General features: G+C 41.1%; 1 protein-coding gene across 4 annotated transcripts in view; it reads right to left on the bottom strand.

The window, feature by feature from the left end:
* The window catches only part of MTA3 (metastasis associated 1 family member 3), a 264,399-nt gene that overhangs the window by 83,980 nt on the left and 164,530 nt on the right, over positions 1–15,889 (bottom strand). For all 4 annotated transcript variants that reach the window (XM_048843021.2, XM_075127129.1, XM_048843022.2 and 1 more), the window contains exon 15: positions 5,578–5,664. In XM_048843021.2, coding sequence (XP_048698978.2) covers positions 5,578–5,664 — 87 coding nt within the window. The remainder of the gene's footprint in view (positions 1–5,577; positions 5,665–15,889) is intronic.

Raw genomic sequence — 15,889 nt, 5'->3', positions numbered from 1 at the left:
TTAATTTCAGCCAAAACGGTTAGGCTGTTTCTGAGAGAGAAGCAAAAGAAAATTACATTGTTTTCCCCAGGTTAAAATTCGGATGAACTTTTCTTAAAAAGCTCTATTGCCTCCATGCTTTGCAACAGTCTTAAAATGTATCCGCGTGGGGGAGGGGCATAGCTAGGTGTCACCAATGTGCCTTGGTTTCCCCATGAAAATCTGCACACATTTGCCAAGTTAGAAGCCTTTGAAAAACTGCAGTTGACACCTGCTCAGCAGAGACTTATCAGAGTTTGACACATTTTTTGAAGTGTCGGTCCACACTGAGCATGCGCCTGCTGGGGCTCAGCTGCACTTTCCCTGCTTACAGCTGCGGGCCAAGGCAGGGCACCTGAACTTAGAGCAGGCAGCCGCTCTCTCCCCTGTGCTCGCAATGACTCCCCCTGCTGCACCCAGACAGGATGGAGGAGGAAGCTTCCTGATCGAAATGAGAAAAGCCGGACTGAGGGGTCAGTGAGGGGAGATAAGTTGAAGGGGATAAGGAGCCTGGAGAGGGAGGCGGAGGGAGGCTGGCAGGGTGGAGAAAAGGAAACTGGGCTTAGGAGTTGGGATGGGGGAGTCTGGGACTGGCTGGGCAAGGAGACTGGGATGAGGAGGGAAGACACAGCGTGGAAAAGGAAAACATGAGCTGGAGGGCAGGGCATGACCTGAGCCGGAGAAGGGGGAGAGAGAGATTGGATGAGGAGCTGGGGGTGGGGCGAGGGCTGGCTGGACACAGAGACGGGGACGTGGGAAGAGCTGGGATGTGGGAATGGCTCACGAAGAAGATTGGGACAGGGATTGGGCGAGGGCTGACACAGGAACTCCAGGAGGGCGAGACAAGGATTTGCTGGGAAAGGAGACTGGGACTGGGATGAGAAGCCTCAGGAGGGCTGGAGACTGGGCCTAGCTGGATGAGGAGCCCGGGTGGGTTAGAGACAGAAGCAGGACAAGGGCAGTTTGGAGCGAATGGTGCAGAAAGAATAATGCTTACGGGGAACAGGCAGCAGGATCTCCCCACTAGAGATACACTCCCAGAGGCAAATTAAGGTTTCCTGGGGCCTTGGGCCAGAAATGAGGGGTTCAGGGTGTGGGACAGGGCTCTGGGCTGGGAGTTGGAGTGTGGGGGAGGGTGAGGGCTCCAGCTGGGGGTGCAGGCTCTGGGGTGGAGCTGGGAATGAGGGGTTTGGGGAGCAGGAGGCTCTGGGCTGGGGCTGAGGGGTTGGGGTGTGGGCTCCAGGAGGCAGTTTGTGTGCATGAGTGGATGTGAGCTGGGGCAAGGGGTTGGGGCATGGGAGGGGGTTCGGGGTGCGGGTTCTGGGCGGCGCTGACCTCAGGTGCTCCCCGGAAGTGGCCGGCATGTTTCTCTGGTTCCTAGGCGGAGGGGCAGCCACGGGGCTCTGTCCCCCACAACTGTGGTCCCCAACCCATTTTCTCCTTTCTGCCCCTCCCTACTGATGGGAGATACACTGTCCCTGTGCCACACCAGGGCAGCAGTGGGGAGTGAGAGCCCCTCCAGTCCCAGGGCCCCAGCGGGGGTCCGGGTGCTGGGTCTTCCCAGCTACTCCCCGCACCTCTGCTGGGGATGGGGGCGGGGGGGGGAGATGGGTGTTGGGTCTTCCCCCATCCTGCAGCTTCTGCTATGGATGGGCGGGTGAGCTGCTGGAGCTTCCCCTGTCTGGCGGCTTCTGCCAGGGATGGGGTCTTGGGGGTGGGGTGGGTGTGCATGTGCACGGGGGCTTCTCCCATCCCGCGGCTTCTGCTGGGGACGGGGGCCTGAAATGGAGCTTAAGATTCCTGAGTCTCATCATTCCTCTGCTGTCAGCAAATATCTGTGAAACCCTCTGGCAAAGTGTCCCAGCCCCTCTAGTGCTGGTCCAGAGAGGATAGCAACCTATTATTACTATCAATTAATCCATTAGCTCAAGTGGCAGAGGTCTGCACGATGGATCTAAAGGTTCTAACCCTGCTGATGACCCATGTGGGTGACAATATGATAGAATTTGTTTTTTCCAGTTTCCTTTTTAAAAACCTAGGAAATTACACACAACAAAAACTATGTGAAAAGAACATTACTCAGGTTATAAAGTCAACCACACAAAAGTTAGGAAATGCCAGAATTAAGATTACCTGGAAAATCAATATTGGGTCATATCCTAGGGATCTCATTTAGGTCAGCTGCATAGCAGCACAACACATAACCACTAAGCATGACTCATTTTATATTTCCATTTCAGAGATCAAAAGTAAGGTAAATTAATACTTCAAGCACTTATTAACATTTATACTGTGCTAATGCCTTGAAGCCAACCAGGTTGGATATGGTGCTAGACACTGCATAAACACAGAGGTTCAGATCCTCAAAAGTATTTAGGGTGCCTAATTGTCATTGACTTCAGTGACAGTTAAGTGCCTAATAACTTTGAGGATTTGGGCTATAGTAAATTAGAAACCTTACCCTCAAAGGGGTTATCTATCTCAGGAAATACTGCTAAGGCAATCAAAATACCAAAAATGAAAATAAAATTAGGGACAACATTTTTTAAGTTGACTCAAATTAGGAACCTAAATAAATGGCCTAATTTTCAGAGGTACTGAGCATCTGCCACTCCAACTCATCTCTTCTCAACTGCCACAGGTACAAATGTTGACCTAGGTCTGCCAAGTGGAAGAGCAGGAATGCACTAATGGGCAATATAAGACACTCAAGTAAGCAAGATTCACTTCAGGGTTTCTATTCCCTACACAGAGTGAAAGCTAAATTGATTGCACAGGAAGTAATCCCAAATCTCTCCAAGGAGGGGCCGATCTTTAATGCGTAGTCCTGCTGTGCAATGCACTCCTCAAGAAGCAGAAAAGGGATAATGGAAAGCCAGGACGCAGAATGAGTGGGAAAGTGGAAGTTCTTTCGACATTCTTTCAAGGAGTGAAGAGAAAAAATGATTTCCTATGAGGCATAACTAAGTGTATTCTAGCAAATATTTGATGGAATGGTATGAAAAAAATGAAAAGCAAACCTGTTGCTCAAGCAGACCTCTGAGATATGGCATGGGATGAATTTTAGAAGCAAAACAATATCCTAGAGATTGTATAAGGTCAAACTTTATTTTATTCAAATATGCACAGACAGCAACACTAAAAGCCACCTGCTAGCTACCTTTTGTGGAGCTATTTCATCTGTTGTACTGTTCAGATTTTTAATCAAAATAAACAAATTAGCAAAAGTAAATCAGAGTGAATATTATCATCATTAATCTTTTCATAATAATTTCATCCTTTTCACTCTGCAGGCCCACTTTCAGGGAGATAATACTTCATGGGAATATGCTGTCCTCCGTTTTCCCACATAGGCCCAGGTAATTCAACTCAGCGTAAGAAACTAGATTGCTTGAGGTTGAATTTGCAGCTATTTAGGGAACAAGCAGCTGTGTTTTTCCCTTGATAAGCATAAGGCCACTACTGAGGGGCAAGAATATATGTTTTGGTACTTTTGAGGCCAAAAGATGTCCAGATTAATAAAGAACATCTGCCCAGGACTCTTCCTAAAAATTCCTATTTGTCAATTTTAGACATCAGTTTATTAATGTGGGAAAAATCCTGAGTCCTTTATTATTTATTCTGACAGGTTTCAGAGTGGTAGCCATGTTAGTCTGTATCAGGACTGTGGGTTCTGTGTGTGTAAATTGAGAGTAACACCATTGGCTTCATAGCATTACTTCAGATTTACACCAGGGTAATACTTGGCTCATTTTTTGTTGCTCTGCTTATTCTTAATGCTTATCTCTACTTCCTTGCTCCTCTAAGAATTAGATTGATGTCTTTATATGGAATACTATAGCTCAAAGGGCTTTCACTATCTCTGTAGTGAATGCATAAATATTTAATTGCCATCAGTGGCCGCTTTTGAAGATGACAGTTTTTGATTTATTAATATTAAGCTAAAAATACTGGAATCGCCTTTATTCCCTTCTCTCCAGTACCCCCTTCTTCCACTTTTTCTTCCTATCAGCTGTGATCCAAACATGTCATAACATGCTGATACAGTCTCTTTTTTGTTTTTGTACTGGATAACATCACATCTTTCTAAGCGGGTTGGTAGGTTAGAAAAAATTGGTAACATCTTAGAATGAAATTTTGAAAAGTGCTCAGTATTGGCCTAACTCTGCTCCTTTTCAAGACCAACATTGAGTGCTTTTGAAAATGACACCACTGAGGTATCAGGGGGTAGCCGTGTTAGTCTGTATCCACAAAAACAATGAGGAGTCCTGTGGCACCTTAAAGACTAACCGATTTATTTGGGCATAAGCTTTCGTGGTTAAAAACCCACTTCTTCAGATGCATGGAGTGAAAATTACAGATACAGGCATAAATATACTGACATATGAAGAGAAGGGAGTTACCTTACAAGTGGAGAACCAGTGCTGACAGGGCCAATTCGATCAGGATGGATATAGTCCACTCCCAATAATAGAGGAGGAGGTGTCAGTTCCAGGAGAGGCAAAGCTGCTTTTGTAGTCTGCCCCCCAACCTGAAGCCCCCCAACCTGAAGCAAATACTCACCAGCAACTACATACCACACCACAGAAACACTAACCCAGGAACCAATCCCTGTAACAAACCCTATTGCCTACTCTGTCCCCATATGTACTCTAGCGACACCATCAGAGGACCCAACTGCATCAGCAACACCATCAGAGGCTCATTCACCTGCACATCTACCAATGTGATATATGCCATCACGTGCCAGCAATGCCGCTCTGCCATATACATTGGCCAAACCAGACAGTCTTTACACAATAGGATAAATGGACACAAATCAGACATCAGGAATGATAACATACAAAAACCAGTAGGAGAACACTTCAATCTCCCTGGACATTCAATAGCAGATTTAAAAGTAGCCGTTCTTCAACAAAAAAACTTCAAAAACAGATTTCAAAGAGAAACAGCAGAGCTACAATTCATTTGCAGATTTAACACCATTAATTTGGGCTTAAATAGGGACTGGGAGTGGCTGACCCAGTATAAAAGCAATTTTCCCCTCTCTTGGTATTGACACATCAATTATTGGGAGTGGACCCCATCCACCATGACTGAACTGGCTTTGTCATCAGTGGTTCTCCACTTGTAAGGTAACTCCCTTCTCTTCATGTGCCAGTATATTTATGCTTGTATCTGTAATTTTCACTCCAGGCATCTGAAGAAGTGTATTTCTTACCCATGAAAGCTTATGCACAAATAAATCTGTTAGTCTTTAAAGGTGCCACCGGACTCCTCGTTACCACTGAGGTAAAAATTAAAAAAAAAAAATCAGATTGCCAGATTATTTTTCACATGCTACATATGCCATTTTACACTGATGACTAAAGGCAGTCTAACTAAATATTGCAAACTCAAACCATTACAATAGCACATTATTAAAAGCTCAGATGTATTTTCTTATTCATACCGCTGCCATGTTGTTATGAGTTCCCTTATTGGTGAGTAGGATTTTTAAATACGGTTAAAATATTGACATCTCACTTTACTCACTTTCCTCAAAGGGAAAATACCCACCTAAATACCCAATGATACAAGACAGTGGTTTTCTAGTGCTTTTGATCTTCAGAGGACTTCCAACTATTTCACAATGTCGGTCTGCATCTGAGGATAAAAAAATTTAGAGAGAGTTTTAAAAAAATTAATTTAATTTTAATAGGCTAGTACACAAATAGTTACGGTACACCTGTACATTTCCTCTGTGTATTCTTAGTATGACATATTACTGACTAAAAGAAAAATACTTTCTTTTTACCTTGTATTCCTCTGATGCACATGTACTAAAGACTAGGATGCAAAGTCAGGACATATGCTCATGTATGTAAACACGAAAAGATAATATTTGTGAGAACCTATTTTTAGTACACCAGGTGGCTACAAAATCTTTTGGAAAATGACCAACTCTGTGCAAATGAAAGCATCATGAAGATGAAAAAGCGATTTTTAAAAAAATGAATAAAAAACAACAACAAAAACAGTCCTGGGCATTAACAGACACCTATAATGGTCTAATTAAACAGAAAGCCTCGTTGCATTAGTTTTTTTACAGACTTGTCTGGCTCTGAAATTGTGAATTAACTTCACTGTGAGAAAGGATCATTATTTAAGATTTGGAACTCGCTAAATACTTTGCCTATGCTACCCCGGTACTATGGTGTTATATATCGTTCTTAGTAAGTAAAATGTAACACTGTAGGTGATTGTTACAAGGATAATCTTAAAAGAAACCTGCTATAACAAGTTCCCAATAATGATATTTATCAACAGAAAAATGTATCTTTCATAAATAGAAACTATGGGTTAAATCCTGGCCCCAAAGAAGTCAATGGGAATTTTGCCATTGACTTCAATCCGGCCAGGATTTCATCATTATTATATCACATATTTTTACCTCAGTTTGCACTTTTGAGAAGGTCCTTCAGTTTTATTCATTATATTCTGCATTTTTGTGTACCCTATATCAAAGTCATTAGCTGGGATGTTAAATTTACCTTGTTCCAGACAGAGGACTTCATCCATCAGTCAGAACAGAATCATGCAGGAGGTTTATTAGTTCATAAAAGTACTCATCAGACTGCTCATAACCTACTGTAAGAAGTTTCAGGCAGAGAAAAAAACAAAGTACTCAGCACAATATCCCAAGTGTTGCATAATTAGCTGTCACAGGATGAGGAATGGGATTCAAAACTCATCAGCTTTTCGACAAAAGAATCAGTTATGGGGCCAATAGTATATCGGAGACTCTTTTTTATTTCTTTTAAACTTTCTCGAGTCTTGTCATTTAAATTTGACAAGAATACAGATGAACATTTTTATCATTGACTTGAATGAATAGAAGCCAAATACATATTTTTTTAAAAAAATAGTTGGAAAGACTGATTGGTCTCTTTTCCAGTAGCACTAGGAATATTCATATGGTGCTTTCAGTGTGCCTCACGTAAAGGTATATCGTATAGTGCAAAAGTAGGCTAATTTCTGCATACTTTGCACATCCCAAACTCCCACTGCTTCTTACACAAATACATATTATATGCAGGTACATACACCAACACACACACTATATATCTATACATACATGTGTGTGATCCAATCTGCTAAAAATAGGGATTTGAGTATCTGACTCCAAAATTCAAACATTTATCCAGTCTCTACTTTGCCTCTGCTGCGTGTCTAGTTTTTAAATAAAGAATTCCTTCCTATTCATTTTATCCTAGCACAAAATGATAAACACACATAAACAGCCTTGTGGTCAGGGGTACCATATGGGTCAATTTATATTTGAGAAAAAAAAAACGTGAAATTGCACCTTCCAGAAATTTGTAATTTCATATGCAAATTCCATGCAATCCTATGAAAAATTCACCTGGTGCTTTGCCAGGAGAACATTTGTTTTCAAACTTTGATTTTGCATAAAGGTAAGTTCAGAACCATTTTTAAACAAATAGGCTGTAAAATCTTCATAATTGTTAAAGTATCTTAAGCAGCATACATGGAGAAATGAAATGATTATATTCTCTATGCTCCTACTGCAAGCTTCGTTAGACAGCTGATATCTGGGAAGCTCAAAGGCTCCAGATCTCAAATACTCTAAAAGCCAAGAACACAGAGTACTTTCTATTAAACTACAAATGCTCTTCTCAGTGAAAAAATGCAATAGGACTAACTCAGCGAACATTATGAAGTAACTTAAAACTGTTAAACGGGAGATATTTTAAATGAGAGAAGAGAAAGAGGTTTATTGACTCCCTTAGTAGGATAAACACAGTAGATATTTTTACAGCTACTTTGGGGAGGGGAAGCGCCACTGTGAAGTAATTGTGAGACAAACTTTGCATTGTCTGTAAAATGTCACTGAATCGGGGTAAGGAAGCCATGTGCCAGACTGTGGACACAGGTCTGAAACACAGCCCAACTACAGTCCTGCTGTCATACTGCTTGACCACCACAGAGAGGCAGTGGCTGCAGGCAGTTTCCACGGTATACATCTGATGAAGTGAGCTGTAGCTCACGAAAGCTCATGCTCAAATAAATTGGTTAGTCTCTAAGGTGCCACAAGTACTCCTTTCCTTTTCCTAAGACAGTCAAAAATCATTTTAAAACAGTGTTCTACATATTTACCTCTCACAAGATAGGCATATGCTGCTGATTCCCTGTTCCTCTGTTCCTGAATCATGGATTTCTGGTTAAGCTGTGTAAAATACTCAACTCAAAAGCCAACAGTTTATAAAAGGCATTTATTGCTGACATGTTTAATGCTCATCTTTCAAAAATGCCTACCTGTTCCTTGTCAAGAAGTTGGGCAGGATCCAGGAGGAGGGCTGCTGGGGTTGTCAGAGAAATCAGTCCATCTTTTAATGGCCTTTTGAAGTTTACAAGGGAGGTTGATCCTGCAACATGCGCTTAACTTTGCATACTGGGGGACTGATCCTGTTCCCATTGTAGTTAATTGCTGAACTCCCATTTGACTTCACTGGTGCATGATCAAGCCTTAGTAGTGGTCTCAGAGAAGTAATTGGGATTATTACCACTATGAAATCCTGGCCCCAATAAAGCCAATGGGAAACTCACATTGGGGCCAGAATTTCACCCCTACTCTTTTAAGCATGTGCATAAGTCTTTGCTGGATTGGGGTCTATGTTTATAGGATTTTTATTGCTATTTATGGTAATAGTCTCTCTTTTCTTTCCTCCTGGAAGACAGATTGACGTTTCAATAGAATTAACATTAAAGTTCCCCTAGAGCCAGGTGTTCTTTTAAGGTTTGGTGAAAACCTATTAAAATACATTTGTTAAATTAGAATATTCAAAATAAAACTAAACCACAAATCCTGGTACTAAATATTTCACGATAACTGTTATGTAAGGCTCTGTCAAATTAAGAATAAAACCCCCTCATTTCTAGCTACAGAATCTCATAGCTACACCACCTTTGCAGTTACACTTCTAACCTCACTCTGCACAATGAATGTCGTTACAGTAATGCAAAAGGTTCTCATTTGCATCTCATTCAGATTCAGTCTTCTCATGCTAACAGCAGCCTGAAGAAAATCTTTTTAAACTAACCCACTCAACTGTAAGGTAGTCTACAAGACGTATGTTTGTGATTCAGTGGAATCCACTTTCCAGTGCTAATGCTTCAGCAACCACATCTTCTAAATGAAAACAGCTGTATTATCCAGGAAATAGGCTTCTCAATATGAAATGGCAATGTTTGCTTCGATTCCTATTTTAAATTTCCTCAAAACACACTTTTCAACCCATTCTATTCACTGTTACAAAAAAACCTTTGAAAATTTTCAACTGAAACCTGTTCTCTTTTCAGAGCTTTATCTTATGTAAACACTGGCTGCTGAGCTGGAGCCGGTGCCATTGTGAGGTGTTCATTCTTTAAGGAAAAAGATCGTTTAGGGTTTGTGGACTTTTTGGAGACTCAAAGAAATGCATGGACTTCACAAACAAATGTAAGAAAAAGAAGGTAGGTCAAATTGTTGACCAAACCAATCTGCTCATTTAAACGGAGTTGGAAAATACAGTGTATGATCCGCCTCCTTATTTGCCATTTCAAAGAATGAAACATTCAAGAAGTTGGCATGTTAAGCAAGGAGATTTCTTCTTTCATCGAAAAGCACTTAAAAAGCAGTGGCCTTTAACTTCCATGTAAAAGAAGTATAACTTATTATTGTGTATGTAAACTACCAGCTTTTATAAAAAAAATAAAATAAAATAGTACAGTAGAGTACTGCAAAATAAGAGATATAGAGAAAACTAAAAAAGGAGGGGGATGCTTCTCATTTACATTTACACTAAGGCCCCTTTTGTACTGCACAACGCTACAAAGAGGCAATCATGTAAATGAGAATAGGGCCCACTATCTTTATAAATAAAACACACATTTTTCAAAAATGTCTAAAGTTGGGCACCTGAATTTCCTCCAGCTAAACATCAGAGCACTTTTATTCAGGTGGCTCACTATGGATTTAGAATACCAGGATTTGAACATTTTGGCCATAATATAAATTTTAATCCTTGCACTGGTAAGACACCCCTAACATTTGAACACCAATGATTCCAATGGTCACCAGTGACAAAGTCAACAGAGGTGCTGAAATGGGTTGGAGAGTGTGATTATACATAATTACCCATAATTATTCCCAAAATCATTTCATAGATCATTTATTTTATATTGCACAGAAGCACCGAATCTTATTACAGAATTACAAATTACATATAGGAGCCATTTCACTCCACCCAGACAATAAATCAAGATTAGGAAATGAAGAAAATACTTTATCGATGAAAGTGATAAAGCCTTAAATAGACAGAATGCAATTGTTATTCACATTGGAAATTGGCCAGGTATCAGAGCAGCCACCCCTACTCTTGTGAAAAGTTTCCCAAGATGTTTAACAACAAGAAATGGTCAAGATTTGGGTTTTATATGTCATCTGAAATACAGCATCTCCAGCAGCACAGTCTGCTTCTGCTCCCACCCCTGTCTCCATGAATCATGCTGGGCCGCTGGTTCAATTCAGATTCAAAGAAGAGTGCGGTCAACTGAATTACAAACCCCACTTTTGGTTTTCAGAGAGGCCTCCCATCCAAGCGCTGACCAAGTTCAATCTGCTAGTTTATGAGACCTGACAAGCTCACAAGTTGAGATGGCATAGCTATTGCCTATATTTAAGATTATATTATGACTGACCACATCTATTGTCAGAAACACATATTATTGTGAATCTCCAGAGCATCAACAGTTACAACTCTAAGTTCTAGTTCCAACTAAGATTATATATAGTGCATGATTTTTATTTCCAGCTACAGTAAGAACAGATTTACTCTTGTGATTGTCTTCTATTCTGATTAGCGACACTGAATCTTTGCCCATCAGAAGGCTGGGATCTGATACATATTTTCTGTGAAGTAAGGCTTCTTTTGATCCTCAGTCCTTCCTTTATGCTCTTCGCTTAGCACTGCTCTCCACTCTCTTGAGCTTTCTATAGAGGAAATGTGGTTTCCTACACAAGCACTAGCTAGCTCTCTTAACCTAACCTCAGTTCTTAGCGCTGCATGTTGACTGGCTAAGTGTTTTCCGACCATCCTTTGACTGAATTTTCAGTCAAACGATCTATGAGGAAAGGCATCAATCTAAACCTCTAGTCTTCTCTCAATTATTTTATTATTAATTATTCATATTACAGTAGCATCTAGATATCCTGAGATCAGGGTCCCACTGTGCTACTTAATGTTTAATACCATCTTCTGAAAGGCCTCTGCTGACATAAGGGGTAAAGTCCTGACCCCTCTGAGGTCAACAGCAAACTCCCATAGTACATAACAAATAGAGCAGGTCAGGAATTTTCCGAAGAAACATTTTTGTCATTAGAAAATGCCTATGCTTTGAAACCAAAACTATTTGTGGGAGAGAGTCGGTTCTGGCAAAACTCAAAATTCAAAAACATTTGAAAAAATAATTTCTAAATTGTTGAAGTGTCCTCTTTAGAAAACATCCAAACAAAAAATTCTGCTTTTTCATTTTAAATAACTTTGCACTTCAAAATGTCAGTTTATTTACACTTTTTAAAAAGGTTAAAAACAATAAAAGGTTGAAAACTGAAACAAAACATTTTGATTGACCAGATTCACACGATTTTTCGGATTATTGGTTTGTGAAAATTTTCAAGATTTCACCTCTTCCTCCCAATTTGGGACAGAAAAAATGTTCAAAATCTGGAAAATTCTTGTGAATCAGGAAAGCCATCTCTTGTAACAGACTCCTCCACATGTTATAAAATTCAAGGAAAACCAACAAGCTGATGAAGGTTACCAAAATCACCTGAAAACAAGAAGAGGATTCCAAAAAGTGTTTTACAAATTTAAAGTAATACACAAACTACACTTCATCCACCACTGACATGCAGCCACCTTTGGGGTGGAACCCAGCAACTATTTTACAGAGTCTCGTAACAACACACAACAGTTGAGGAAGGAATTTAAAAAAAAAAAACAAAAAAAACTGTCCTGAGCTGAAATTTACATTAAAAAATGGAGCCTGGCATTCTTAGGTCAAGTGAATCCAGATGTAGAACACATCTTTGAGTGTGCCTCTCTTTTTGCCCCAAAAAACAAACTCAGAGAGCTGCCTAATCAGTGTCCACTTGAATTCCCTTGAATTTTCACCCAATACCAAGAAAACAATGAAAATGGCAACAACAGTCACTATAACCATCACATATAGTGGCCTCGACTCCCAAGCCTTCCAATCAGATGAGAAAAGCCTCCTGACCATAGTGATGGGTCACAGAGCTGCAAGTAAATGGTTCAGACTCTTAAAGACCAAATCCTACCCTTCCAATTCATTTAAACGTTTGCTCTAAAACCAGCAAAGTAATTTTGTCCTCATCCCTTGCCTTCTCTGATCATTATTTTGCCTCCATACTCTGACTTCTCTTGAAAATACTTTGGAACCCAGTTATTAGTTGACCACTAAAGGTTTTTGACACTGCATATTGAATACCAAAAACTTACCACTCTCTGGATTCCTTTTATGCTTTGTCTCTTCCCATCATCCACATGCTAATGACATTCCACCACTACAACTATTCAGATTCTTAAGCCAGCTGCTCATCCCTATTCCTGTCTGGGTAGAGTGACTGATGAGTAGTTATTAAATCCCATGTAGACACGCTTCTCTTCTTGCAAGCTGCTCTTTGCTTTTTCTCCTCAGTTGCAAATTTGCTTCTTCTTCTGTCCTTTCAGTACCCTCAATCCTACATTCACCACACTCTTTACCTTAAATGCTTATGTACAACATCTAGCTATGGTTTTCTTAAGGGGTCATGACTCTTTCTATGGCTCACAAGTTACTCCAGGATTCAAGGGGAAAAAAAAATCAAAACTACACCCAACTGGGCTGCAACCTATCTTGGCTGGCAGGACAACACCATTGCTCATGGACAAGGAGACGTAGAGGAGGCTGGCTTACTTGGGAACACAGCCCTCAGGAATGGTAGTAGGCTTTGACTCTGAAAGGAACAAGCCTTCCTCAGGGAAAGCTATGCCTGGGTGTATACTACTGATTCTGCCTCTTGACTTAATAGCTGGAGTTTGCCCAGAACAATGATCTCTGACCTCCATGTTCAGGGTCCCACCAAAACACCTGATGCTGGTCAATGGAGCATGGATCAGGGGGTATGAAATCTACGTCCTGTGACCAAGGCCAAATGTGAATGCTTGGTGGCCATCAAACATCGGTGGGAACAAGAGAAGAAATGCATTATTCCATCTGATTTATCATATACAAAAGAGAGGAAGAAGAGCAAACCCTCAAAATGGATTTGGTTCTTCATGTCCTTTCTTCGTTGCTTTAACTAAAGCCAGGGCCTGATGTAATCACAATGGAAAGGCCTGGTCACTGATAATGCAAATTATGGTGGCTCGAAAGGCAAAGAGGCAAATGTGGCAGCCTCTCTGGTAAGACTGCTCTGCATATTACTGGTTTCTTCCTAGTTGTCATGTCAACCAATATCACAGTCTTGTAAGGAGTCTGGAGATGGACATATACACACTTTTGGAACTGTGCAATCTTGGGTGTTTGTCCTCGGAGTTGATCTCCTGCAAGGCTTTTGCTGTCAGCTCCTCCTGAGGTTGCAAATCTCTGGGCCCAGAGACAGGGCTGTCTCATTTGGGATTAAATCCTCTTGAGCCCTAGTAAGTCTCTGGGGGTGATATCAGATGTACTTATTTGCCTTTTTTAAAAGCAGTTTTATGGAATTTTAATATTCTTTAACTGTAAGTGCCCGGCCACTATGACAAAAACGTGTTCTATACATAAATAAAATAATAATTTTCTGGTTTTGATATTTCATACTTTAAGGCAACATAAAAATGTAATACATTAAAAAAAGTTATTTTCAGACTAGATGTAGCCAGTAAGGTCACTGGTAGAAAATCTAAATTCTTGATACAAGCACCCCATGTGAATTAATCAGCAATGGTTTTGTAAGTGTACAGCGTATGCTTTATCCACTCAGAAAGGTAGGTAAATCAATATTGGGTTCTGATCTATTAGAAATAAAAATGAAGCAGAATGTACATCTTTTTGCTATTGAAGCAGTCCACATCATGAAGTACCAGGTACAGACCTTTTGTTATTTAAAGCTGTATATCTGGCAATTAAATGTTGATAACATTTGAGAACTATCCAGATTTATTGCCAAATTGCATAAATTCTACTCTCAGTTGTGTAAATCCAGCATAACTACGTTGTGCTCTGGTGAGTTATTCCCGATTTACATTGCTATAAATGTGAGCAGAATAGGAAAATCTCTTCTCCTAGTAATAAGAGCCACAGAGCCATTACAATGGGTACTTTGGCATGCTTGTGACAGAACCAGACTTGTCAGTCACTCCTAGCAGGGCAATGCTGCACCCCCTAAATTTCCAAAGCCAGGATAATTCAGTTCTACTTTCCTAAACCACACATTGTGTTAAATACACTGAGGAAAAAGCACAGCAATTTCTCATACTACAGAGCATGAGAAATTAATGAAACCAACCCAAATCCTGGGATGTCAGTTTCTGTCTCTATTCTGGACGATATTTGTCAGGGCAGGCCCAAGGACCTTATTGCTCAAAAGAAATTTTTCAGGTAAGCACAAATAAGTGTTCCTTTTCTTCATCATGCTAAGGTCTATAGATCTATTACAATGGGATTTTCACAAAAGTGTGCTTTCAGGGTGGGAAGCAGGAACGTCCTTTAAATATGAATATCCCCCCAAAAAACTGTTATTAACCTTCCGTAACTGGTAGTCTTCGAGATGTGTTGCTCATGTCCATTCCATGCTAGGTGTGTGAGTGACGTGTGTCCCGTTGCCAGAGATTTTTCCCTTAGTGGTATCCATTGGGCTGGCTCTAGCAGCCTCTGGAGTTGCATGTTTATGTGCCAGATTAAGTGGCGCCATCTGCCACACATCCTCTCAGTTCTTTCTTGCTGGTAACTCAGACAGAGGAATCAGAGGGTGGGTCATTGAATGGAAATGAGCAACATATATCACAGAACAACAGTGATGAAACTGCAGGGTATAACTGGCAGTCACTGTGTTCAGGACCCAAAAGTCCGATGATATGAATGATTATGCCAGGCTGAAGAGCAACAGATGGTCCAAAAATGAGAGGGGAGGTGGATTTGAAATGGTGACTGGTACAGCACCCTCAAGTGAATCTTCTAAAGGCCTGCTTGGGCCCACCGGAGTATCTCTAAGACCCCGACTGGGAGGCTGAGGTGGGCGGAAGTGGTTGGTGCCATTTATAACCCCTCCTTTTTCTTTTGTAGGGCTCCTGTCTTGGAGGCACTGAGAACAGAGAAGGCTTCTGGGGCCTGAAGTGCTTTCTGGAAGCAGACAGAGGATATGGGCCTAAGGATCGTAGAGTGGCCCTTGAGTCTTTCAGTCCATGAAGTCTTGTGTCCATCTGCTCTGAGAAAAAGGAGGAGCCTTCAAAGGGGAGGTTCTGGATAGACTGGACCTCGTGAGGAAGGCTGGAGGACAGGAGCCAGGAACAGCACCTCATGGTGATTGTGGAGGCCACTGTCCAGGCCACTGAGTTGGCAGCGTCCAGAGTCACCTGGAGAGAGGTCCTGGCCACATTTTTACCATCTTCCAAGAGGGCTGCGAATGCCTATCTTGACTCTTGGGACAGTGAGTTTTTGAATTTATTCAGGGAGTCCCACAGATTAAAATGGTATCTCCCCAGCAAAGCTTGCTTGTTGGAGATGCATAGTTGGAGGATATCCATGGAATAAACCTTTCTTCCAAAAAGGTCCAGTCTCTTGG

The sequence above is a fragment of the Caretta caretta genome, chromosome 3, assembly GCF_965140235.1.
Source record: "Caretta caretta isolate rCarCar2 chromosome 3, rCarCar1.hap1, whole genome shotgun sequence".
Lineage (NCBI taxonomy): Eukaryota > Metazoa > Chordata > Testudines > Cheloniidae > Caretta > Caretta caretta.
Note: the sequence above shows the minus strand (reverse complement) of the source record. Positions and strands in the feature narration are given on the sequence as shown.